A 27545-nucleotide genomic window follows, 5' to 3' on the forward strand; every position below is an offset into this window, starting at 1 on the left:
CAAGTAAGAAAATATCGTTCAAGATACAGGACAAATTTTCACGGTCGAAGAAGGTTCAGATTCAGAAGGTAGCGAAAGCACAACAGAGTAATATTTGTCTTTATGTCTACTGATTTGACACACCAACTATTTATACATTGTAATAATCGAGGAACATCGTTCTCTTATCACAGTGACAGTTAGTGATATGACGACCGCGGTGCGCTGCAAGTTTGAATTTTTTACGGATTAATCATTTCAGTTATTGAGTTAGAATCAACTGCTAGCGTTACCCGGTAAAAAGCATCTTATCACCACGGGGTTTAACAGCCGTAATGGCATCGTCGTTGATCCGTCTGTCGATAAAACGGCAGGGATCTCTATCCGTCTGTTTATCATTCAAATTCACTTAAAAATCTCTACCATTTAGCAATTCGCGTCTTAATCGAAGAATCACTATTTCAAGTTTAGGTTGGCCAGGATTGAAAAAGAATAGCGAATCTTGTTGAATATTTTTTCTTTAAAGCGCTCTGAGTCATTAGGAGATTTAGCTTTGGGGCTATATAAAAATAAATTTCATTATTATTATTATTATTATTATTATTATTATTATTATTATTATTATTATTATTATTATTATTATTATTATTATTATAGTCAGTCGATATAGAGTTGGATTTGATAGTTGGGTAAACGATAGTTTGACCTTTCATCTGGTTTCACTACAAGCCTGTGATTTACTAAGCAGTATTACCTTTGAGTGCTATATGTACCCTTTCATGGTTTTTGCCGATATTCTCTCTGAATTCTGATGAGGTGAAATTGATGTTCGTTCGTAATTTGAGATAATTCAACCTATATATAATATATATATATATATATATATATATATATATATATATATATATATATATATATATATATATATATATATAATCAGTCATTATGACGCGGCATGCATAAATAAAATACGAAACTGCTCCTGCTGCGACGGTCGTTCCAGGAGATCATTACTACTGAGATTTAAACGTTATCCAATATTTCTCTCGTTACATCGAGAATATTAATAGTTTCGCGCTGGAAATCTAAGCCGTTGCGTCCCTGTAGATGCTGCTAGATTTCCAGGCGATAATTCGTCGTGTGGCGATATTTCACCTCACAAACCGACTCGTTGACAACATAATATATTGCGTATAATGAAAGATGATCTGTAGAGATAACTGCAAGGATTGATCACCACCGCTACCACCACCAGCATAGATCACCACCACACCACCACCAGCATAGATCACCACCACACCACTACCAGCATAGATCACTACCACAATTATACCACCACAGATCATCACCACCACCAGCATAGATCACCACCACCATCACCACCAACCAACATCGACCATCACTAACACCACCAGCTTAGATCACTGCTGCTACCAGCAATATAGATCACCGCCACCACCACCACCACCACCAGCATATATCATCACTACCGATCACCAGCTAAGATCAAGACCAGCTAGATCAGACCACCAACACCACCACCACCACCACTACCACAAGCTTAGATCACCACTACCACCAGCATAGATCATCATTATAGATCACCAGCTTAGATCACCAGCACCAGTAAAACAGCCACCTCTGCCACCACAGCGTTACTGCGTTCATCCGGCTAAAATAATTTATTATCGTGCGTCGATTACACCTACAATTTCTGTCGCTATAACCGAGCACGAATGATTCCACATCACGACCGATCGACGGCAAATCAACGCCTCGGCCGGAAATGTTCATTCAATTGTTCGTTATTAACGTCGACAAAAACAACTGATTCAACTCGATGATAGATTGATGGCTCGGCTCGGTGCTATCGTGGGTTGCCTTGTTCACAATTCCATTCCCTAACTTATTTCCCCTGTTATACCTCTCCCTAAACATTGACAATAATCGTCGTGATCTGTGTGGCTGGCCAGAAATGTACACACTACTACCGTACTCACCCCTAGCTGACCCCTGATCCAACCTTTCAATTATCTAGTGTATCTACCTGGGCCCAGTTGCACAGTCGTGACTTCAGTCCAAAAGTGGCCTCAAATCTTAAGACTGGTCTTAAGTTGTTAGATTGGCTATAGAACTAAGTTGGTCTTAGACTGGTCTTAAGTCTAAGCCATGACTATGCAACCGGCCCCTGGATTGGCTTTAGGATTACGTAGGTGACTGACTAAACCTAGCCCACAGCAAGTCGCAAACCTGAAACGAGAAACAAGGAAAAAGGCTTTTCAACATAAAACAGTTTTTACCTTAAACCAAGTTTCATGTTTTGGAGCAACACCAGTCATGAAACTAGCGTTAAAAGCGTCTCAGTGTCTCGCGGTGTGTGCTATAGGTCTCGAGTGTGTTTGAAAGTTGCGACTTTGGTCTCAGTTTGTTGGTGCTACGCGGTATTAGCTTATAGCGATTTATTTCAAATGAAATGAAATCCGACCTGCAGATTTTCAAGGAGTTGATAACAATGCGCGGCTATTTACTGTTGTTTTTGTTTGACGAAGTTTGTAAAGCTAAATCTGTTGCCTCCGGGTGCGGAAATTAGTTCGGCTGAAATATTATTCGCTCGTCATTTTCGTTCCGCCCTCAGCGGTCGACGGGGAAATTAGCGTACGAAAATGCGGGCATCCTCGGGATCGTCGAAAGGTCAGATCGATGATTTTTTCAAACAATAGCAAGTGCCATAGGTTTGAAGCAATCAGTTCGGTATCGCAAGAAGGGTTGTCTTATAATTTGAACGGAAAAACAGTACTGATTATCGAATAAGAGAGTTTCCTGCCCCACTCCCCTCAAGGGATGTTCTTGCAGAAGTTCAACGCCTAGTTTCACAAGTCATATACATCGTCTGGCAACTGTAGCATTAACTTTTGGTGGTCAGATGCATCAAATCGCTTCTATATTCCTTAATCCTTTCAGTGCGGTGTATAAATCGGTGATAGACTTTGCTAGTACACCGCATCACGGCGTTTTGATGTTATTAGTTTTTATCTCTAATGAAAGATGGCAGCACCTAACGAACATAGTAAAATATTGGTAACTAGTTATACTGATAAAGTAGTAGTTAAGTGGTATACAGGTTATTCAACCCACTGCAGGAAATTAATCTTTAATTTTCAATTTATACCAACACTTTCGGGCGTTAATTAGTCGGCACTGAAAGGGTTTTAAACAGTATTGGAAAGTGTTGACGTTATGATGTAAAAGTAGTTACTTACACCAAATCGACACGATGAACATTCTGAGAGAGAGAGAAAGACATGGCACAATTCTGTGCTTTAACAAACATCCACGATTGTGTCGTGGATAAACGCAAAGTCGGCGACAACTGTCTCTTAGCCACTGTACCGCGTAATGTGTTATTTCCTTCTAAATACCGAACACATCAGATAGAGTGAAGTGGACGAAGTCAGCTAATGGATGACTGAGCTACGAATATGACTGAAGAGCGACAGAAAGTTCCGCTTTTTAGAAATAGACGACGGGGTTCGTTTTATTAGGTGTCGACACTTCACAACAACGTCGTGTCTGTGTCTCGGTTTCGATCTCCGTACTGGTGAACTTAGGTTATCGGAGTTGGTCTCTACAATTTGCGAACTGAAGTGAAACTGAATGTCAATGAGCACGAATCAATTTAGACCGACCAAAATGACCCGATCCAGGTCTGTTTATTTCAGAATGGACCCATTCTCTATGTGTGTAGAAACTTTACTTATATTGTCTGTCAATCACTGAGTGTTGCGTCTAGCTGGAGCAGCTGAGTTAGAAAATCCATGTGAACGCACAGTGTCGATTCGGTCCATTTTGAATTGGTACGTTCCAAGTATCGACCAAATTAGAACCAACTAACTAGCAATAGAACGATCTTGATTTGCATATATTTATCAGTGTAATAGCAGGGTGGCCACTTGCCTGGAAATCAGAGAACGGTCGGAGAATTTTGTGAAAAAAAGCTTAAATTCAAGGAAATTCAGGGAAATTTGTTAAGATTGTGTCTATAATGAAACGGTTTCTGCCTATGTCTTACATATTTGTCTATTTTTATTGATTGGATTCTTAGCAGTATGGGAAAACAATGGGTGCATGTCAGGGAAATGGTCAGGGGAACAACGTGCATGTCAGGGAAATGGTCAGGGGAACAACGTGCCTGTCAGTCAGGGAAATGGTCAGGGAAAAAGCAAGTCTTATAAAAGTGACCACTTTGTATTGTTTCTAGCGGTTTTTCGAGCGGTGATGACGTTGATGATATTCGAGGCAGACGGAATCTAATTATCAGTCGGTAACGCGGACGTGTTCACACGGTGACCACTCTTAGCATCACTTACCGGCGATATTAAATTCTCATCATCACCGGTGATCGTTATACGGAAATTGACTGCGTTCACTCGAGAGCAGACGACGGCCAATCATCATCATCGACCAATCATTTGTCAGTCAATGTTTATTGCGTTCGACGTCTGCGGACGTCGGATGAATTAACCCCGGTGAATATCCGGAATCCCGCATCAAATCGAAGTCTATCCGTCCACGCGGTTTATCGTTGCTCCGGACGATGGCGCGTTGCGCGAAGATGATGCCGGATGGTCAGCGGTATTCGTAGGGGTGCGCGACATGTACGAAAGTGAACGTTTTATTGCCAGCATCAATGATTGAGGGTCAGGGATTTTGGGAGGATGCATTTTGAAGCTATTGCTAGGCTAGCAATGAGGATAGATAGAAAAGACAGATTGCAAAATAAGGCCAGACATATGTAACGTAATAAGGACAAAATACATTCACGGAGATGTAGTATCTTTAATGGCATTTGGAAAAAATTGGACAAATGTGGACTTTGAGTTTCTGCAGGGAGAGGGTTGTTTGCACCCGTCACATTCCCTTGCGATGCAGGCCTAGAATTCTCTTATGACTTATAAACATAACCATTAGGTTAGTACTGTAGAAAGACTGGATTTTCAAGACTGGATGTCAACTATCCACCTGTTAACTCTAACCAACTTTTAAGCAAGTGACTCCTAAACTCAGTTCCGTAAGTCCATTATTGATCTTAGAGGTGGTGTTATGTTCTTAGATTGGCTATAGAACTAAGTTGGTCTTAAGACTTGTCTGAAATCTTAACCTGTGCTACTAGCTGTGCTGGTCTATATGATAGCCGCCGCTGGCTGTATCGACTCTTGTTGTAATTTATCAGATTATTAAATCATCAACTTCCGCGCGGTTCACAACGACGCGCAGGTCTCTTGACACTTTACGAGAGCGCAGATTAAAGTCTCGACAAGTTTTTCTCAACTTTCCAAATGTAAAACGTGTTTAATGAGTTTCTACAAGGAAGATGACTGCCACAGCTAGAGGGCAAAATGAAGTCACTTCCTCTGTTGATTTCAGCCATTAATTACTGATGCTCCGGTGGTTTTTAAGTGCCCCTTCCGCAATCGAACTTAAAAGTAGAAAATGCCATAAAGCTTTGAAAGTACATGATGGGCTTAATGCGGAGCCTCCTGTGGCAATCTAGGATTCCACTTATGGCAGGCGAGGATCCACCAGGTGTCGCTAGTAGATAGTTGGTCATCCGCATTCAATTTTCCTTCTACATTTCAATCAACACTGAATGAACTTTTTCTCTTAAATGAATCAATTATTTATGAAAACTTTACCAATATCTGAGAAGAAAAATGAATTCATTGTATATTTAGTAGTTCCTGTTATAGTTTATGGATTTGAGACACTAAGAGTTCAGTTCAAATTTCATTGAAATAAACTGATTTTGATGACGTAATACTTGAGTGCTTGTCGCGCCATCTGGTGGGATAGTCGGTGTTGCGGTTCCTCATTCTCAATTCTTAACACCAAAAGCCGGAGTCAATCTTTGTGGGAGATGTATGCCCCTAATTAACAGTCCGTCACTCCCTCTAATGCGATATAGATTATAAAAACACTGACATCAATACAATATGATACGTGCAGTCTAACAGTGGGCAGAGCGTCAAGTCTTTCGCGCTGAGTATAAGTGATATATCTTGCTGTAAATGCGTTCTTGCAACGGATCAATTTTCCTATAATTTCGTTAATCTGATTATAAAGTGGTTTCAAGAGAGAGATAAGTACTGAGTTATAGTGTTTACATAGTGCGCAAATGTATTTTCAGATAAGAATACGATGATAGATTTTTTTTTGGGATGGGGAGGAGGAGGGAGGGGAAAGAGATTGGGGAGCGGCTTATGGAAAGAAAAAGAAAGCCTACTTTTGAGGGAATCACGAGAAACCTAGTTAGAGACCGAGAGAGGGACATAACTCATCAATCTGGACCCAGTTCCACAGTTGAATGTAAAAATGTATATTTTGCCTATATCTGTGAAAGTATTCTAAATAGAGTAATGATATTATACCTGTAAGCCTGTATACCTGTAAGGATGTAAGAACAATATGTATGAAATTAAGTCGTAATGCCATCCAAGATGGCTGACTGGTGGCTATCTTTGATCCAAAAACATACATTAAGTATTGATATTTCATAAGTATTTTTTAGATATTTTATAAGGGGCGGTTGAATTTCATATATGATTTTCGTTGGATGTAAAAATGAAAGAGGTGTTGTGGTGAATATTTTAAGGGGGTGGTAGCCCCTCTCAAAATGTGGAGAACACTGCCTACCTGTGATTTTCCAGTGAATCATTATTGAAATTATTAACGAATGTCGATTAATGAAGATAACCAGGAAAACGCTCAATATAACGGTTATATAACGGTGATTATTGATTAATTCGGGCAGACGGACGTCCGACGTCGTCGTCGTTATAAATCGGGGATTCCTACAACGTTGAATTCATCAATCAAATTATTCATTAAATCCACCGCGTATAAATGTATTTATAATCGGCGCGCAGGTTTTGACGTTAAAACCATCCCCCCCGGCGACGATTGTTAAGTCAAGTTGATAACGTCGTTAACTCGGCGGTCTAATTCCATTTTAGCTCTACGGCTAATCTAGAAACTTGAGCTCATTTTGTTTCTGTAGCCAATCTAATGTCTTAAGACCAGTCTAAGCTCATTTTGGTTCTGACATGCATTTAATGATTCTTAGGTTTTGCTCTGAAAAATATATCGAGCTAATCTAGTAACTTAAGACCAGTCTAAGCTCATTGGGGCCCAGTTCCATAGTCATGGCTTAGACTTAAGACCAATTTTACGACCATCTTAGTTCTATAACCAATCTAACAACTTAAGACAAGTCTTAAAATTTAACACCATTTTTGGAACCAGCCCCAGGGTTCTATAATTAATCTAGAAACTTAAGACCAGTCTTAGTTACTTAAGACTGGTCTAAGCCCATTTCAGCCATTTCGAAACTTATGCTCTGTACGCAGAATGGCCTTAATAAAGTGGCACATAGAGTTCACATGATAAACAACGGTTTGATGAATTATTCTTAATTCCATCTTCAGAAAAATGAACCATGGGTCGGTTTTTTGTTGTTAGTTGTTGTTAGAACCGCTGGAGACTGCGATGATTGATGGCTGCGTGCATGTACCTCGACATCGTCGACTAAGCTAGCGACTTCAATTTTAAACAATTGAATCAAAAAATACACGACGACACCTGAGCCTCAATGACTCCATCGCTCATTCTATCCATACTTACCTGTAGTGTAATCCATAGAGAATCCCACAATGATAACAAAAAAATACTATAAAGTCTGAAAATGTTTCCTTGAGCTAGTAGTTTATTCAATGCTTCGAGATGTATTATGTATCGTTTCAGCGCCAAACTGCAGAAAACCCGTTATTGATGCTTTGCAGCTATATTTATTATTTATCGTTACAGCGCCCTCTAGTGGTATATTAATTATTAATCATTTCAGCACCTGACTGCAGAAAACCCGTTATCACTGCTTTGCAGCTAGATTTATCATTTATCGTTATAGCGCCCTCTAGTAGTATATTGTTTATCGTTTCAGTGCCCTCTAGTGGTATATTTATCATGTATCATTACAGCGCCCTCTAGTGGTATATTTATCGTTTCAGCGCCAGACTGTTTGAATTATATGCAAAACGGAAGCGAATTAATCAAAGTTCGATCGAACAGTCGACAATACCATCGGTTGTTTACGCTCGACAACGATCTCGTCGAAATCAGGTGGCAACCGAGTTCGAAAAAACCGCACAAAGCTCGCAGTACGTATTATTCATTATACACGACCTAGAATTCTATCTTCCTTTGATTGAATGCCCACTCCATATTACTAGAACCACTAGGTCCAAAAATGACCACTGCCATCTGATTGAGGTGGCCAGATCATTAAAACCTGTAAATTTGGCACTCATCCTCGGGAATTGCAACCTTTCAAATGTATGTGAGTGTATATATATATATATATATATATATATATATATATATATATATATATATATATTTTATTAACATGTCATCTCGATAAACAAGCCAGCCTATAATAAGGCGGCTTACAAGACACTGTATGTCTGTCTTCAAAAATATCTATAACCGAGGGCGGAACCACGCGGAAACCCAATAAATAGAGTCTTCGACTTGGCTGCTTTATGTGAGAAGTTCCTTTTCTTCTGGACCCAGCCCTTCCAATTATCCTAGACCCCCCCCCCTCGCATTCGGCGCTGATTCTAGAAATTTTCATACCTCCTCCCGGAATATTCTCGGATTATTTACGTGTTCATTTATTTGTCTGTATTGATTTTTTTTCAGTCCAACTCGAACAGATAAAAGAAATACGAAGCGGTAAAAATACCGATGTTCTCCGGAATCCGGATATCGCCGGAATCTACCCGGACGAATGCGCGTTCTCGATTATCTACGGCGACGGATTCGACTCGTTGGATTTGATCGCTAACACGCCGGATGAGGCTAATATCTGGGTCACCGGACTCACGTGTCTGCTTTCCGGTAAACATAATCGAGGTACATCCCTACGTTTTTACGGTGATGCTCATTTTCTTCACTTTCGTTACTGTGCGTTTGTCTGAAACAAGAAACGTTAGGATTGCGGTATGCGATGTCGGAGAAGCTAAACAAGAAACGTTGGCATAATAACCATTCATTCGCTACTAGTATATCATATGCTCACTAGGTGGGGCTGTAGGTTTGCGTCAGTGTTTCTTGTTTCGCTGTGCGTCATAGCAGGTGAACTAAACATCGAAAAATATTCCATAAACACTAAATCTGTTTCTCGTTTCATGTTTTTCTCACTGCGCGCTTATTCATTCAGCGTAAAACTGAGATTAAAATTTGAGATTGATTAATCGTATTCACGGTAATCGCCTTCCATTAGTTCACCTTTAAATCGCTTTTAGTTCCACATAAAATATGGAGCTTAGTTTATTGAAAATTGAATCGACGATAATATCAGAGTATTAATATCAACGGAGGGAACTTCGGCGCTTTTGAATCATTATTCAACTGGAATTTAGATAATAAAAGAGACATTATCGCGCGATGTTTTTGCTGAAGAAATCAATGTCTCGCCCAAATTCCGCCCATCCAAATACCGTTGGTCCAATTATCGACTATTCAAGTAAAATCTAATCTATCGAAATTAAACTCGCAACTGGGAAGTCTGAAAAAATACGCGGAGGCTCAATTTACTCGATTCAACTTATCTCGCTTTGATCTCAATTACTACCGATAGATAAATCAGCTACGCATTCAATAGATCTACGTTGATACGACTAGTACCTTCCCCGATGATAGGGGCTATAAACGGTGGAAAAGTTACATTTATATTCATCCTGACCAAAGCGATTACCACACGGGCTCAATACTGAAGGGCTTAGGGATTCCTCCCTCAGACGACTTGACAAATTTCTGCAGTGAATCATTTGATTGGCCTATGATAGAATTCGAGAGGTTGACGAATTCGACACGAAGACCGATTCCCCTTTATAATCACTTTATTCGATGTATATTTTTTCATCGGACTTATCAGGGAGAAGTCAGAGAATTTTCTTTTCTTCAAAAAAATGGAAGTTGGTAAAAAAGCTTAAATTCAGGGGATAAGTCAGGGAAATTAGATGAGATTGCTAGATCGCGTGTAAAATCTAACAGTTTCCGTCTATGTCTTACGTATTTGACTGTATTAATTGATTGGATTCTTAGCAGATCAAGTCAGGGAAAACGGCAGAATCAGAGAGTGTATGTTGGTGAATAGTCAGGGTAAAAGCAAGTAACAAAAGTGGCCACCCTGTGAAAACTGAAGCTACTAAGCATTAACAAATGCGCAATCAACTGCAGAGGATTAACAACTTGACTATTGATATTTCTAGAGCTAACTCTACAGTAATAAATAATCCACTCGCTGAGTGAATTCACCGAGTCTGTCACGGTCTGTCATTGGCTCAAGGGAACTGGAAAATCTGGACCATATCGGGGCCAAATACAGTCGTGCCGCGCACCAATGAACGTTCGTCGCTAAACGGCGAATATGCGAAGACGTTCGTTCTTTATTCCGCATTGCCTGATTCTATTGAATGAGAAAAAAAAACGACGGGGGTAACGTTTTAATTCGCTTTGATCAGTCGATTCGTCGTTGATCAAAAACAATTTCCGGGAGGGTCGGGAATCTCGGGCGATCGATATCTCGCGTGTCGCGCGATCGATAACGACGGGAGAAACCGATGCCGGTATAATTGGAAACGACGTTCTCAGATCTCGGCGGCGGCGTCTGCCGAACGACGCGAATCTTAAACCGGTTCGTCCTCGTCGTTACGCCCCACCCCCATGTTACCATGACAACGTAACGCTCAGCGGCGGCGACGGCTGACTTGGACGAAAAGACTGACTGCAGATGATTGTTTTTGAGTGGCAGCAGGCAGGCAGTCACCAACATATATATATATATATATATATATATATATATATATATATATATATATATATATATATATATATATATATATATATATATATTCGTTTATGTCACGGATGAATACAAAAATCAATGGATTATCGGTGTGCCAGATATCCCGCCAGATGGCGCCACTGCGATATCAGACGTATTCGATCAAAATTTCTCATCAACAACTTCGATCTAGATTTCTGGCGTTCTTATCCAAAAATCGCGCAAACGCAAAATACGTTTCTTGTTACGTTTTCTCATCTTGCTGTCTGTAAATTAGTTTAATTTTTTAAAGATCGTTCCAACGACTGAAACTCAGTCGAAATTAACCTCGTTTCAACTTCGCTCTTCGATTCGAAATTTCGACCGTAACCGCGCGAAATCAGGTCCTCGTCGGATGAAATTATTGTCGGATGAAATTATCGTCACTTTCGAAATATGCGGCTAACCTGATTGATCGTATGCGTTAAACGAACTCACAACGATGACTCTATCTTACTGAAACAATTATATTCAAACTGATAAATGCCGTGCGATAATTCCCCCGAGGGGCTCGAGACATTCTCTTCTAATGGAGTCATCAGACCTTTCACGTGTTTAACTCCCACACATCGTATAACATTCGATTATCAGCCGTTCTCGGCGCGTTCCGCCAAAATTACAAGACGACCCGCCACACCCGCTATCCCACTAGATCGTAACGCATAATTTAGTGCATTTTCGATAAGTTCAACCCCGAACTATAAATTTGATCATCTAGTTAATCATGCATCAGTCAAACCATGCATCTAGTTATCTTTACCTGCTTTGTAAGGTCGCTTTGACCATATCACATTTTCCAGTATACTCGCCTGATCTTCATAGACAGTAAGGTGCTGCCCTCTATGTACTATTTAAAATTAATAGTAGGTGATATTTCAGTCGAAAGTCGCATTTCAGTAAAAACTGATGATTTACCAAAGGAAAACAGATGAATACGGCCCCAGTAAAGGAAGGATTACGGATTGATTTTCTGGTTAACCCTCTCAGTGCATTTACACCGCTGTGCGGTGTATAAATCGGTGATGGACTATTGTTGATGTTTTTAGTAATTAGATTTTAACTCTTGAAAGATGGCAGCACCTGTCAAACATAGTGAAATATTAGCAAATAACGATACACCGCACCATGGTGTAGACGCACTATAACAGTATGCTTGTTATTTAACGCACTGGAGTGGAATTGTTTAATCCAGCGTACTGCGCACTAGCACCACCTGGTGGATCCTCACTTGCCACAGTATTGTAGGGTCCTCTATAAAAGTGTGTTCAGTTATCTGTCGAAAATCCATTGAACGCTCAAATCGACGGTTGACTATTTTTTCTCATCAATCCAAGCACGTTTTCGTTGCTGAAACCGAATATTCATCGTACGTACGTCCTATCATCCGCCGGTATTCGTTTCGTCCTATTATTCGCCGGTATTCGTTGCGAGGATCGTGATTCAACATCAATGAAAAGACCGATTGAAAATTGCGCATCGCGTTGATTGAATCTGTGCACGCTCGAATTTACGGTGATATTCCAGTCACAGATCTGACACCCGCATCAGATAGACTTTCAAATTACTTCACTCCTCTCATAATTTACGTGGTTCTTTTTTGATTTATCGGAGCTATTCCCTTCATTGATGGGTGATCATAGATTTTTTTTGCGTGGTCGGAAAGAAAAATTTTTATGCAAGAAGTATATTTTGTGTTAATGCGTTTGATGTCTAGTTTGCGCCCTATAACTCCTGCAAGAAATCACCACGAAACAGATTAATGTTTATGTGGTTTGATGATTCGGTTATTGCACAAAGTTGTTTCATGTTTTGGGTTTATATCTTGCGGTATGCGCTAGGCTTATCACGCACAGTGAAACAAGAAACACTGAAAACAAAACCGGTGGTGAATTTGATCAGTTGTAATGTATCATTGTTACTGATTGTTTTTTTCATCAGTGTTTCACGGTGAGCTATTATTACATCGCACACAGTAATAGAAACAATGTTTGTCACATTGGGTGAACTGTGTTTCTTGTTTCAGAGCAACTCGCACAGCGATAAAACTAGCCAGAAAAACATTTCAGTTTCATGTTCTGTTTCGTACCATATGCGCTAGGTGTGACGGCCATTGATTCGGGTATAATTAGACACTTTACCACTGTCTCTGCTAGTTCTAATCTAATTCAACTATTGATTTATCTTTTCCACAGATTCAACGGATCACTTAGAGGACAGACAACAGATGAGAGATAGGTATCCTTTTGAAGAAACAATTCGGTTAATGCCATTGACCGCGTGTTTCTTTATCAGTACGTGATTCGATGAAAAATGAATGAATTCTAACATTTTAAACCTAGAAATCTCTGATTCACACTGGTGAATTTTGTGTAATCACTTGGAAAAATCAATGAAAACTGGAGGGGATTTGTAAATGGATGACTGTGGATGATATCAGCGCCAAAATCCAGCCAATTTTTTTATATTCGTTGGCTTGATTCCCCAGCGAAGTTCTTTGCAATATTCGATTACTGGTCCATATAGAGGGCTAAATCAGATAAATATCTGATTTCTCCCTCCAATTCTATAGTTCTTCCTTAAATACCCTAAAATGAGAGGAGAACATGTAAAATGGCTGCCATTCTGTCGTTCATGTGACACGTACTAAGTACGAATACCGCCACAGCAGACGATCTTAGCTCTCAACATCTGCGGTGATAATCATTTGCAATTTTTGACTTACGAACGTCGTTGCGCGCTAGGCTTAATTGAAAATTCCATTCCCTTCGTCCGTCGCGTATTGATGCAACTACTCGGTTGTGATAAGTTATTTTCGAGGAATTCAAAGATCAGGAAAAAATTTTGATAATGGGGCCCGCTTAAACTATTCGCCGTCTAAACCCGTCGGCAGTCACTTCAAAAATTGGAAAATTAGACATCCTTTTTTGATGAAATCATTAAAAACGAGCAGTTTATTGACGCCTTGAAGTAAAATGACGCATACGCGTGATATTAATGATCAATATAGTTATTTTGAATTTGAATATCAAAAATCGCATTGACTGGCAACCAGTCTAAACGGACTAGTCCCAATATTGATGATGTAGTGCACATTCGACTCACACAGTACCCCTTATTTAATGCATAGTGATTAGCAATATACAAATACATTGTTGAAACGGTTTTTACGCCGTCAAAAAACTATGTTTGTCCAGAAACCGCAGCAACCTCACGGCAAAAAAAAAATATAATTAAGAAATCTTTTGAAATGAAAAAATGAGCACGCAACGTTCTGAATAGGCTACGTTGGTCCAGAAACCGGGTTCATTTCCTTGACGACTTTACGTTGATAGGTGGCTACAGGAAGTGTTCAGTCAAGCGGACGAGGAAAAGGAAGGCTTTCTCGCCGAATATGACATAATAGATTTAATGAAAAAACTGAATAAAAACGTCAGCACGCCGATGATTCTACAAAAACTGAAGGTAAATCGATAGACGGTAGACAGTTTTCATCCTCAGTTAAAGTTGGTTGATCACTAGGTTTATTTATGTTATGGGTTAGGCCTTTTTTGATTGCTTGGAGTACAGACCTACCACCCCGGAGTTCCACAGAAAAATTCATTATTTTCACCAAAAAAAAAATCAATTTTTGTCATGTCACTTTTTGATCTATCGTTTTTCAAAAAGTGTTAGTTTTCCTCATTTTTTGTATGGTTTGAATTCAATTCATCATAATTTTCATTACTATTTCTGCAAATTATACAATTTTTCTGCAGTCCTCTCAATATTCTATGTTTAGAATACTCGAATGATGAAAAAATGTATTTCTTTATTTTTCCCTGTTTCTTTCTATTTCATAATGCCTGACATAAAAAAGTAATTAATTCTCCCCCTTTTATTTTTTGCCTTTCCTCTCATTTTTTCTTGAGAAAATCTGTTATCCGAGTAATTTAAAAAGACACCTTATGTATCATTTGACCCTGGATTGAAATGCGGAACTGCGGAGCGAGAGAATCGTTGAGAATTGTTTCGCGAACGAGGTTTTTAAGTTGTCACTAGAGTGTGAATTTTAGTAGGATATCAACGTTCACTATTCCATCACGTTGTTTTATCGTTTGTAGGAACACTCACACTATATGAATAGCGATATCGAGGGTCGAGGTAGACTCTCTAGCGAGGAGTTTAGTTGTATATTCAAAGAAGTCACAACCAGGCCAGAAATCTATTTTTTATTAGTAAAGTAAGTCATCATTCTCACCCCCCCCCTTCCCCAACACGATTGATTGAACATCACTGTTTTGACCAGGTCCGAGACGATTTCAAATAGGATATAGAAACGTGGGCCTAATTGCTCAAAATTCATTTAGCTCGTTAATATCCTATCTATCTGTTTTTGAGCAAAACCCACAAACGATGATTTCGCAATGGTTTACTTTCATTTCTCTGATGATTTAGTCCAAACTATCAGAAAATCACTGGAACGAACTTATGAGCAACTAGTCCCAGGTTCAACTGCTGTGATAAGACAATTGAATTAATCTTTCAGAGATGAAGCACTATAATAATATACCGATGTTTTTATTTGACAGATACTCCAGTAATGCTGATTACCTTTCTACAGATGATTTATTACTATTTTTAGAGGCGGAACAAGGGGTAAGTTTAGTATAGCTCCTTCATACCTCTAGACTTCAATAGGTGCATCCAGGGGTAAAATGCGAAGGTCTGACAAAGTTTTTAAGGGCTAGTTGAAAATTTTTAAAAATTCTGACTAGATTGCCAGAGAAAATTAGTTTGTTAAAAGATGCAATCTATGGATCTACGAAAGTCTCATATTAGACCCCCTGGATTGGCCCCTGCATGCGAAATGCTCTATGGCAAGTAACAGTACAATGTTACTCTGTTTGCATTTTGTACAGATGACTCGGGTAACCAAAGATAAATGCATGGACATAGTGAATACATTCGAACCATCAAAAGAAGGACGACGGAAAGGACAACTCGGGATAGACGGTATGTGCTATACGCTAAGATAAAGTGCTTTAAACTGAAAAACGCATTCCCTTATATTGATTATATACAGTGGAACCTTGTTACAAGGAACCTCGTGGCATCAGAAATTATGTTAAACTAATAAGAATATAGGATTCAAGGATATAGGTTTAAACCACCAATCAGCCAGAAATTATGTGACTTTCCGTTTTTGATCTAACAGGGTCTTATGAAAGATCCTTAGATTCTAGGATTGGAATAAAAAAATTGGGGCAGATACCAATTCCAATATGACTCCCCAGAAGGGACTTGTTTGCACGTACTGGTTGCTCAGAGCTGCTAACCTGTATCCGGTTGCTGAAAACTGATATTCAGATATTCAATTATTCTTCATTGACTTAAAAATCGTAACTTGACTTGAGAAGTTAAACGCAGTTCGCATCTCATATTTCACAAATTATTTTCCGAGGTTTGAATCCCGGCAAATTTATTCCCATCAGTTTGATTCGAATAGTGCAACTCTGTGCAGAAAACCTGTTGTCGCTGCTTTGCGGCTATATTTATTTTTATTATTTTTTTTCAGGATTTACGGCTTATTTACTTTCCAAAGAATGTGATATATTCGATCCGGAGCATAAGAAAGTTTGCCAAGATATGACTCATCCCCTTTGTCATTATTTCATCGCCAGCTCACATAACACGTAAGTAACGATACGATACCCTCTACGGGGTTACTCGATGAGATATATCAATTTACCGGCAATTTACCGACAATTCAACGTTGAACCGTTCGGATTACTGAAGAGACTCCGAATAATACCTGATACGTGATCAGACCGGAGACAATCTACGGTCTCTCGGCAATATCGCTTGATTTATTCGGCAATGTTTTATAGATATTTAATGGAAGACCAGTTGAAAGGTCCGTCGAGTGTCGATGGTTATATTCGTGCCTTGAGGAAAGGATGTCGATGCGTCGAGCGTAAGCATGCATTTCTCTTTCATCTCTCTCTCGTGCTCCCCGGTTCTCGATAATAATGGGGCCCCGATGATGCTGCTGCGGCGAGTGAGGATGCGCTCGGAGTGTTCGGCCCCGTTTGATTGAGCTCTCTACGAAAAAGGAATTACGTGTATCTACTTTCACTTTTGATTGTTTTCGGCGTTTGAAAGTTTCTGGCAAAAATTACCGATGAAAGACAAATCAAATTCACACAATCAGAAAAAAAGGACAGCTAGCGGATATCCCGCGGGGCATAGTAAGATTATAAACAAAATTTATTCATCAGAAATTAATACCTAAAGATAACGACGTTTCAGACAATCATCATTTAAATCTAAAGACCGTCACTTTAATCATTTTAATGTTCTGAATTTGTTAAATTTTTTTAATGTTTATTCATTTTAATGTTCTGAATTTGTATTAAATGGGTTTTAATCTTATCCTGTGCACATTTCCCCGAATAAATCAATTATGGTTAGGAGACGAGCGGAGACGAGAGCTCACATCCTAATGATCACTGCATTAACTTGTTAGTTGGTGCTATCTTGAAAGCTTTCTTCTTAAGAGCTTTTTGTCACGGAAAATACTTAGATGCTTGATGCTTAGTGATTTTTTTTATCCCGACGGAAAGATATTACTGAGGGTCTTAATGTTCATTACTGATTAGTTTGAACGTTTCTCTCATATTTCAATGAAATATTCTTGAAAAATTTCAACTAGACACTGATCACACTTTGCTGAGGTTGTCAGCCCTGTTTATTGATAGCATTAATCTATAAATGAAACAATGGAATCCAACCTGAAAAAATTATGATTTCATTATTATTATTTTCGTCTCTTGAACACGCAGTTGATTGTTGGGATGGCCCAAACGATGACCCTGTGATATACCACGGCCATACGTTAACGACGAAGATATCATTCAAGGCAGTCGTCGAGACTATTGATCAACATGCATTTATAACTTCAGAGTAAGTATCTAGATTTATTCCGATCAAAACTCAACGAAAACAAACAACCAATTTTTGAAGCATTCGCATCCGCCTCCAAACGATCAAACGCAGACCGAAGGGGTCGTACAAGACTTGCGCCAGAACCTAAGGATTTTGATTGCTCTTTAGGCGCTTTGTCAGAATTCAGGAAAAACTTGAGAGAATTTGAATATGCTAATGACAAAGTATTTCTTTATCAATACGTGATTCATGAAAAATGTAACATTTTAAACAAAGAAATTCCTCAAATTTAATCAAGGTTTTTTATGTTATAACATAAAAAAATCAGGGAACTCAGGGAATTTGTTAGTTGGTTCAAAAGTGGCGCACCTTGTGATCTAATCCTTGTTATTGTTTCACGTTTACATTGTAACCGATGTGTGATTGGTATAATTGTAGATATCCGGTGATACTGTCCATCGAGAATCACTGTAGCATCAAACAGCAACAAGCGATGGCGAATTACATGATTAAAACGTTCGGCGATAAACTGTTACGAGCGCCGCTTGAACACGACAACGATCAACAACGTCTGCCGTCACCGGAAAATATGAAAGGCAAAATACTCATCAAAGTAAGCAGAAAAATTTCTTGTCAATTTTCCGGAATTGTTTCAGACATTAGCCGACTCTCCCCTGCCATTGTTAGGTCTAAGCAGATTTACCTTGTTTCTTGTGCCTTTTGTCGAAAGCTTTTTGTGATTAGCTAATAATGATGGTGGGGAAACTTGGGTGTGAGGATTGGGTGTGAGGATTAGGGCGGGTAAGCTGGCTACCCATATCGAAAATGGAGGTCATCGGCCTTCAAATATGGCGCCAGGGCAGCTATCTTTGATTTCTTGTTAGCCTGCAATATCTGATGGATATCCATGAAACTTGACGTGAGAGTAAAGACAGGTTTAAATGTGTTCAACACAAATGAAATATGGATTTATAAGGTCATGGAGTACATATTAGTTACATTCATTTGTCACCTTAAGGGTTTGAAGTTATGGCGATAGCAGTGCAATGATTGGATTTTTTTTTCAGTTCATAATTGATAATTTCCTAACTCCTATTTACCGCTGTCCCTTTTCAGTGTAAAAAGTTGGCTCATGATTTCGAAGGATCTGAAGGCTACGTCACCGACGAAGATGAGAATTCGGACATCGAAAGAAGGAAAAATAATAAGCGAGTACGTATTTTTTTTTTCTCATCCGAACATCTTCGTCGTCGTATTTGATCTCGAGTTATTGATAACGTTCGTCTTTTTTAAAACGCGGTATTAACGATGGCGATGATATGAACGATATCGTTTTACAGGAAGGATCGATGAAAAAAGTGAAATTAGCCAAAGAGTTATCCGATCTAGTCATCTATTGCAAGTCTACAAGATTCGAAGAGTTCTCTGTTTCGCAATCTAAACGTAAGTTCGTATCTCGAATAGCTTCTCAAAATGCCATTTCTTCTGGACCTTGGCTTTACAATTTTCCTAGTGCTTTATGACCATGGTAAAATCCAAACTCACTAATGTCATCTTGTGATGAATGTGAGTTTTATTGACAATTTTTTGTACATGATTTAATGGAAATAAAATTCATATATTTAAAGAAAACCATGGTCAAATTTGGCTTGTGCCTGATTCGTTGCACCTATGCCACATGGTTTGCATGCCAAATTTTAGCACTGGTCAAATTATTCCATGTGAATGCTAATTTGTTCATGAAGTGACTTGCAATGTTGAATTTGAATGAAAAACTTTTGTTGTTTCGAGGAAGGTTCCCACTTAAAATTTTTGAAAAAATACATCTACTTAATCTCATCTCTTTTGTTTTTGTGTGCAGAAAAATACACAGAAATGTGTTCATTTTCCGAGGCGACCGCTTTGAAATTAGCGAATTCTTGCCCGGAAGAATTCGTCAATCACAATAAACATTATCTATCACGCATATACCCGAACGGTATGAGAGTCGATTCCAGTAATTACAATCCTCAGGATCTGTGGAACTGCGGTTGCCAGTTAGGTTAGTAGCATCGGATATTGTTTAGTGAGGTCACATGAATTTCATTTCACAGACAACAAGTCTGTCTGTCTGTCTGTCTGTCTGTCTGTCTGTCTGTCTGTCAGTCTGTCTACGTAAGTGAAAAAACCCATGATCAGAAAAAAGTATGAAAGTTGCGTAACGGGGTATATGGAGATCGTAAAGGCTTAAACTCAATTCAAGTCTAACTATCTCTGAATAACTTTTAAGTTTAGACTCAATTCAAGTCTAACTATCTCTGAATAACTTTGAAGTTTAGACTCAATTCAAGTTGAAAATCCTATGATAGTTTTTCTTTTGATCGTGGATTATTTCGCTTATGATTTCCTTTGTACTGGTGATCTTGTATATTATCAATGTTATAAAAGCTGGTTTAAGTGAAGTTATTCGTCGATTCCAGTGGCTCTAAATTACCAAACTCCCGGATTAATGATGGACTTGAACGACGGACATTTTCGTAAAAATGGTGCTTGTGGCTACATGCTGAAACCAGCCATCATGCGCGAGGAAATCGCGTACTTCAGTGCAAATACTCGCGACGTGATACCAGGTGTATCACCGCAACTACTACATATACGGGTACGTTATCGGTATGTTTGCCAAGCGTTTCTTAATGATCATACTGTCGTCCATGGACCTCTTTAAGTCCATTTCTGTCCAGTATGAGTGAATAGTGGTAACAGTGGCAGAAGTGGAAGTATGAGATATGTCGCAGTAGCAATGATGGTAGACAGATGGATCTAGGGTCAGATTCAGGGATGGGCTCACCTCCAAAATACGGCATATATGGTTAAAAGGGCACCCTGAAAGAAAGCTCAACGGAAAACATTACCTTTTATTTTTGGAAATGAGAGAACTAGCTTAGGGCAAACTTACATTTTCAGGGGAGAGGCTGTGCACCCGAAGCACTCTCCCTTTGGATCTGTTCCTGTAAGAACTGGAAGTGGCAATGATTTGAGAACGGACTTTCAGAGAAATGAGAACATTCTGATCAACTATGTATACTGTACATTAGTATTTCATCACTGCTCAACACGCTCTTTTCAGATAATAAGTGGATACCAATTTCCAAAACCTCGCGGGTCGGGGGCGAAAGGTGACACTACGGACCCGTACGTTACCGTGGAAATATTCGGCATTCCTGCTGATTGTGCCGAGGAAAGAACCAAAACTGTACCGCACAATGGTAACTATAGATACAATAGACAATAGACTGCACCTTACTCGGTACTGGGTCAACACATTAATCAATGCGATGAATTCATTTTGAAAAACTCATACTTGCCTGACTCTCAGTATATCTGCTCTACTCCGTGAAATATTCACAGTCCCAACTACTTAGTAAGGCGCAGTTAAACTAGTAGACTCCTCCTTACTCGCTAAACAGATACAGTTGGTGAAATTTACTAAAATTAGTTTGGAAAAACTGTTAATCTCCCTGATACTGGTAAACGATGTATCTGGTCAACTAGAATATTTTGTTCAAAATTTCTGAATAAGGCACTGTTTACTGCATTTTATGCTTCAGATTCCATGCCAAACAAAGTTCTCACTTAGATTTGGCTAACGTGAGCCATACATTTGCACGCTTACGCTTTAAAATGTTATCTTGGTATTTCAGGTCATAATCCCGTGTTTGATGAAAGTTTCGAGTTCCAGATTAACTTGCCAGAGCTGGCTCTCGTGCGGTTCGCTGTTCTCGACGATGAATACATCGGAGATGAGTTTATAGGTCAACATACAATACCATTCGAATGCATGCAAACTGGTAAATATCGATTTAAATAGCTTTAGTTAGAGCCCTTCCATTTAATTACATTGACTTCTTTTTCAAGACGAAATCGAAGGGTAAAGGGAACAAAAGAATTTTAAGATTGGTCGTTGGTTTGATTTTCATATTTTTTCAATGTTTAAAGTTGCGCGATTGTTTCTGATTTTGCAGGTTATCGTCACGTGCGCTTGTATTCAAACACAGGAGAATTACTGGAAAACTGCACTCTATTTGTACACGTAGCAATAACCAACAAACCAGGGGGTGGGGTAAGTACGGAATGCAATCCAAATTTAATCATCAATTTAGATAATGTGGATATTTCCATCAGAATGATGAGGACTTCTGCCAGCAGCTGGTACGCCTAACAATAGGACATGGTTAATTGAAATTTAGTGCATATTCTATTAACTTTTTTTGCTATTGATTATCAAAAAAGGACGAATCTTAAATCTAGAAATATTGTATTCTCACGATGCGTTGGAAAACATCACTTTATGAATTTAATTGTGCGTTATTGAATTTGAAAAAATAACTGACCTCACTTGCCATAAGTGGTATCCATTATGTTGTAGTTGACCACGGATATATTTGAATATGACTCGAGGTCATCGTTTTGATGACTTTCTGAAACCGTTTTCTTATGACGTATTGCAGAAAGGCAGTCGCCGTGGTTACGGACATCAAAAACGCGGGCGAAAACGTCGTGAATACACGAGCATGAAGCACATAGGGCTGAAGAGCATAGACGAAACTTTCAAAGTGAGTTGATCCTTTCAGTGATAGAGTTTTATACCCTATATCCGCTGATGGGAAGGATGCAAGCCTATCCTTTGTGACTGACGACTTCAATTTCGAATAGTGCTTTATTAAAGAATGTGTTTTTTACTGGTATTTACCAGTTTACCAAACATTTACCGGTAAATCATGACACAGAACAGGAGAGGATCTAGGGCCTGATTTAGGGAGGGGTGCACCCCTAGAATAGAACATATCATATAATTTAAAGGGGACCGCGATAGAAAGCTCATCAGGAAATGGTAACTCATTTTTGGAAATACAGAGAAAAAGCTTACGAATTTAAACTTCTAAACCATGGCTTAAATTCATATTCCTTTAAGATTTCACAGCAACTTGACATTCTTAGGGGGCTGTTCACCCCTTGCACCATCCCCTTCGATAGCCGGTTCAATGATCGTGCTATGTTTCAGATTCATTAGTTTCCATTAACCTATTGAAACATTTTCTGAAGCTCGTTGTAACGAGGTTCTATTGTATGTATTTGACCGATGTTTCATCGTTGTGCGTTACGTAAGAGGAATGTTTCGTTAATTTCACAGATGGCCATTCAACCGTTACGAGATGCTGCTGATTTACGCGACAACGTACAGGTGGCGCTCGGGTCGTTTAAAGAAGCGTGCGGTCTGGCTCCGATATCGAACATTAAACAGTGTATACGCACGCTGTCATCGAGAATTTCCACGTCCGGCGAACGAATCAATCTATTACTAACCATCAAATCAGAGGTAAGGCCATCGACCGGATACGTAGCGAATAGCGACCAAAGGGTTAACATAAGTTTTTATTAATATTTCTAGTTCTTACGCGCTTCGAATTCATCCCGTTTTTTATTTTTTTGCCTTTTTCGCATTTTTATTGATATAGTAACATATCGTACATGTATTTGTATATATATATCTATTGACGCTGGCGTATTCTGTAGGCGATTCCACCATTGCCGAATTCCGGCTTCGTCAACAACGGTCATTTCCTCAAACAGGCGATCGTTAGCGCGTTTCAAACGACTCTCATTCGTCCGCCGGTCATCGTTCAGGTATATAACACAACAACAAACACTTCAAACGCAAAAACGACCAACAATCACGACGTGGCTATGTATTCTGTATCTATTTTAAATGCGAACAACTTATCGTCGCTTGCCTGAATCTCCTCCCGAGCTCGTAGATGAGACAACGGAATATGCAAAGCCTAGCGCTCAGCGAGACATAAGATAGAAATGCTTGTGTGCCTTGCTCCGAAATGTCGAGTTCATTTTACTGAAACCAAAATACCTCTTTCCAATTGATTCGGCCAAAAGAATTTGTTAACTACTCTCACGTCTTGTTCTGTATGCACCGTTGATGTCGCTTTTTGAAAAGTCTACTGCCCTTCGCGCGCTCCACGGCAAGTGATGATCAGTTGTGCGCCGATGTTGCTAAAGATGTGTTATGTATTATTTTTCGAGTCGATCGGTTTCACAAACGATACGTTCAAAAATGAACGCTTCGTCGAAATTCCACACGACGAAGAGATATCAGCGACACCTATATGTAACGAGGAAAACGAATGCGGTTGAGATCCGGTTAAAATATAGTATATCATCATCATAATGCACGCTTTCTTGTTAACAGTTGACCCTCAATTATTCGCCATCATCAGTTTTTCCCCAGATTTTGTTTCCTTAATTATAGAGATTTAGTTCATCGTCGATTATCCTCTAAACTATTTTGAACTAGTGACTAGTGTCGAAACCAACTGTTCCCCTCTCCGTTTACGACCAATCAATTCACAGTTCTAGACCTGATCCTGCTTGTGTTTTTAACAAATTCATTTGTTGCTATTTCATTTGCTTCACTTTTTGTTAGTGCAGATGCTAATAAGTGGTGATACCAGTGGTTTTATTCAGCTAGCATGGCTACAGGTGACAAGGCTTCCTGCGCAGCAGAATGAATTCCTAATCCATCCCCAAGTCACCGTGGGCCCAAAAAATGATCTAAAATCTAGAATATCAAAAGTGTGTTTTTCCGATCATTCTAGATAATCACGAATAACTTTAAACGCATAAATCATTGTTTTCAAAAACGGGCAACTTCGCCGAATTAATCGAACACTAGGGGGAGCCACTTTGGCTATGTTTGTTGAGCAGTTAAACTGATGTTCAGTTATCCTAGATGATCCACCATCAAGACAATTCAGAGTTGACTGTACATGTAATTCATCGTAATTCAGTTATTTAGTTGAGAATGTATTTGTATTTATGAATGAATGGAATATGGCTTCTTGTTTCCGGCTGTTTTTCAGTTGCTGTGTTTGAGTACTTGAAGTTGAAAAATATAATGTATTGTCGATGTATATTTGGTCAAAAACTTCCCCAAATACCATGAAAAATGTCCCCAAGATTATTTTGAAAACGTTTCTGAAGATGCTGCGCTACTTAACGTTGCGATATAATGTTTTTTAAACTGTAATAATCTCCCTGCGTTATGGATATGAACTGGTGCATGTATTAACTGCGGTAGACTCACTCCATGTGTACGTCGGTTTTAGGCAATTAAACACAAACACGTGTAAACAATGGTGAAGGTTAATACAGCATGAATGGTAGCATTACATACATGTTATATAGGTGTTAAAACCCTTTCAGTGCTGAATAATTAATGTCCGAAAGTGCTAGAGATAATTTGAAATTTTAAAAAAATTCCCCCAGTGCGTTGAATAATGGGAATATCACTATAGTGCCTTTACACCGCATTGCGGTGTATCATTAGTAACTTATATTTAACCATGTTTGACAGGTGCTGCCATTTTTCAATGATGATAAAAACTATTTATTAATAACATCAATACACCGCATCGCGGTGTAGTTGCACTGAAAGGGTTAATCGAATACAGCGCACCACGAGGTTTCTTTTTTATACAGGTGTACTTAATGAATTAATCATCATTTCTTGAGATAGATATGTAATAGATGCGTATTCATGGATGATCATTTGTTCTGTTTCAGTACCCGTCATTAGAGGCGCAAGGCAGCATTCCTGAAATACTAAAACGCCCGCTTATCACTTTCGACGAGGTAACAAATTATGGATATCTTTATTGTTAGATGATAATACTTCAATAACTAGGGCTGGCCCAGGCTCTTTCTGTTAAACTAATTGGGTATTCAACCTTTTTTTAATGAATTGCCATTGACTCTCAAATCTAGCCCCTGGATCCATCCCTGATTATGAATCTTCATGTAATCAATTATGTATTTTTAGCTTGTCGCGTCATGTAGGAATCTCATACAGAGTGCAGACTCAGTCAATCATAGGGTAAGTGTTGATTTCAGGTTTTCATGCTGAAAAACTTGTTCCGGATGCTCTAATTGTGTTCGTATAGAAAACTACACCCAATTCTCTAGCGTCGGGACTGAGTGTAAATATCTCACTGGATACCAAGTTAGAAATGTTGGAAATTTTTGATTTTCCAAATAAATTAAAAATTAAAAATTCCCTGACTTGAACAGTTCACCGAGTTGACCGGGACAGAGCAAGGCCAAGTCTACTATATAACCACTTAAGTCTAGATGGGAATGTAAATCATTGGTGGGCTGCACATAGAAGTTAAGTATAGTTTGTTCATCATTACAGATAATGCATTGTCAACAGGCCGGTCTAGAATGGTACGAAGAACTAGACAATCTTTGTCGTCAGGCTGGACTTAAAGGCAAAAAATTAAACAAGGTTTGTTCGTGACGTCCCCTTATTATTGTTAAATATGATTCACCAGGAGTTTCTAATCGGAAACCTGTTGCTTTATAGTTTTAAAGCCTTGATTGTATTTGCCATTTTTTTGTTCTGCAGGCGACGGAGAATTTCGCGTGGAATATTCGAGTTTTAAAAGGTCAAGCGGATCTCATTTTGCAGGCAAAACAAGAATGTCAGCAATACATGCAACAGGTAGTTACACATTTCACAGCATTTTCACACATGTATCCATTGTTTTGACCTCATTGATGGGGATGAGGATCCTACTTGCCCTCAAAGTTTTGAGTGTCCATTCATTTAGAGGCACTTTTTTCAACAAAATCTATAAATGGCAATTTCCCTACAGCAAAGGCACATTTTTGTCTGAAGTTATAATCACAGCTGAAGAGATTGCTACCATAATTACCCTTTCTTACTAATATGCCCTAAAATATTAGGTGAGACTCTCAGATGTTACCCCTTGATCAAACCCTGTCTAATCCAGATATTATTATACATAAATGTATGTAAAATATGATTTTAATCCAGATTTCCCATCAACAGGATTAGTTTGGTGCCAAATCATCGGAATTCTTCAATCCTTTCCTTTCAATCGTTATCCAAAATTCTCAACGAGGTCGAAATATTTTTCAGGTTCAGGAGGCGGCCGTGTCGACCGGTCTGATCAAAGAATCGAAAACCCATCACCAACTCGAAACGGGTATTTGATCTAGTCACGCCACCTAGTAGCAGTGGTGGTCATAACTAACGGTATATCCCGCGCGCACTACTCGTGATCTGAGGATGAACGGGTGAAAACCTAGTTGCGGGTTGCACGACGTGCGAACGCAAGCTCGAACTGGCCGTGGGTATTATTAGGACATGAATAGGTGTCACTGGAACATGATTCAATTCTTCATCTCGCAAAATGTTACGAATTGGGGCGAAGCTGAAGTCATTCGTAACGCGGTTCTAGGCGTGCTGGCTGCGCGCAAAATAGCCTAAAACTTTCTGTTCGAATATTTGTATATAATAAGCAGTTATAGAAATGAACTGATTACAAAATTTATTGCCGTTTGCGAAAGTGAACCGGCCGATTAGGAGAAACAAGGTATTTTATTTAAGTGTAACCAGTTACACCGCTGCGAGTTAGGGTAATTCTGAGTTTAAAGTAGTTCTCATTTTCAATGAGTAAGTAATAACTACAAGTTTATTATATACTAACTTTGAGGATCTGTCACATTTTGTGTTCGCCAACCTGCAATATGGTGTAATCAATTCAAGAAGACCTCTGTAATCATGGATAGATTCGTCATCCATCATGCACGCGTATTTAATCGATCGTGGGTCAATACGAATGAA

General features: G+C 39.0%; 1 protein-coding gene across 1 annotated transcript in view; it reads left to right on the forward strand.

Moving 5' to 3' along the window:
* LOC141912571 (inactive phospholipase C-like protein 2) overlaps positions 1–27281 on the forward strand; it is a 76218-nt gene extending 48937 nt beyond the window's left edge. Inside the window, exons 2-26 of the mRNA XM_074803855.1 lie at positions 8040–8189; positions 8734–8946; positions 13114–13156; positions 14254–14383; positions 15022–15140; positions 15490–15556; positions 15820–15913; positions 16476–16593; positions 16789–16874; positions 17743–17863; positions 18284–18458; positions 18962–19057; positions 19186–19288; positions 19707–19886; positions 20305–20483; positions 20952–21090; positions 21526–21672; positions 21847–21944; positions 22333–22437; positions 23016–23201; positions 25460–25528; positions 25716–25769; positions 26088–26180; positions 26301–26396; positions 26838–27281. Coding sequence (XP_074659956.1) covers positions 8040–8189; positions 8734–8946; positions 13114–13156; positions 14254–14383; positions 15022–15140; positions 15490–15556; positions 15820–15913; positions 16476–16593; positions 16789–16874; positions 17743–17863; positions 18284–18458; positions 18962–19057; positions 19186–19288; positions 19707–19886; positions 20305–20483; positions 20952–21090; positions 21526–21672; positions 21847–21944; positions 22333–22437; positions 23016–23201; positions 25460–25528; positions 25716–25769; positions 26088–26180; positions 26301–26396; positions 26838–26912 — 2936 coding nt within the window. The 3' untranslated portion in view covers positions 26913–27281. The remainder of the gene's footprint in view (positions 1–8039; positions 8190–8733; positions 8947–13113; positions 13157–14253; positions 14384–15021; positions 15141–15489; positions 15557–15819; positions 15914–16475; positions 16594–16788; positions 16875–17742; positions 17864–18283; positions 18459–18961; positions 19058–19185; positions 19289–19706; positions 19887–20304; positions 20484–20951; positions 21091–21525; positions 21673–21846; positions 21945–22332; positions 22438–23015; positions 23202–25459; positions 25529–25715; positions 25770–26087; positions 26181–26300; positions 26397–26837) is intronic.
* Positions 27282–27545: the final 264 nt, after the last annotated feature.

The sequence above is a fragment of the Tubulanus polymorphus genome, chromosome 11 (genome assembly GCF_964204645.1).
Source record: "Tubulanus polymorphus chromosome 11, tnTubPoly1.2, whole genome shotgun sequence".
In the NCBI taxonomy this organism is placed as follows: domain Eukaryota; kingdom Metazoa; phylum Nemertea; class Palaeonemertea; order Tubulaniformes; family Tubulanidae; genus Tubulanus; species Tubulanus polymorphus.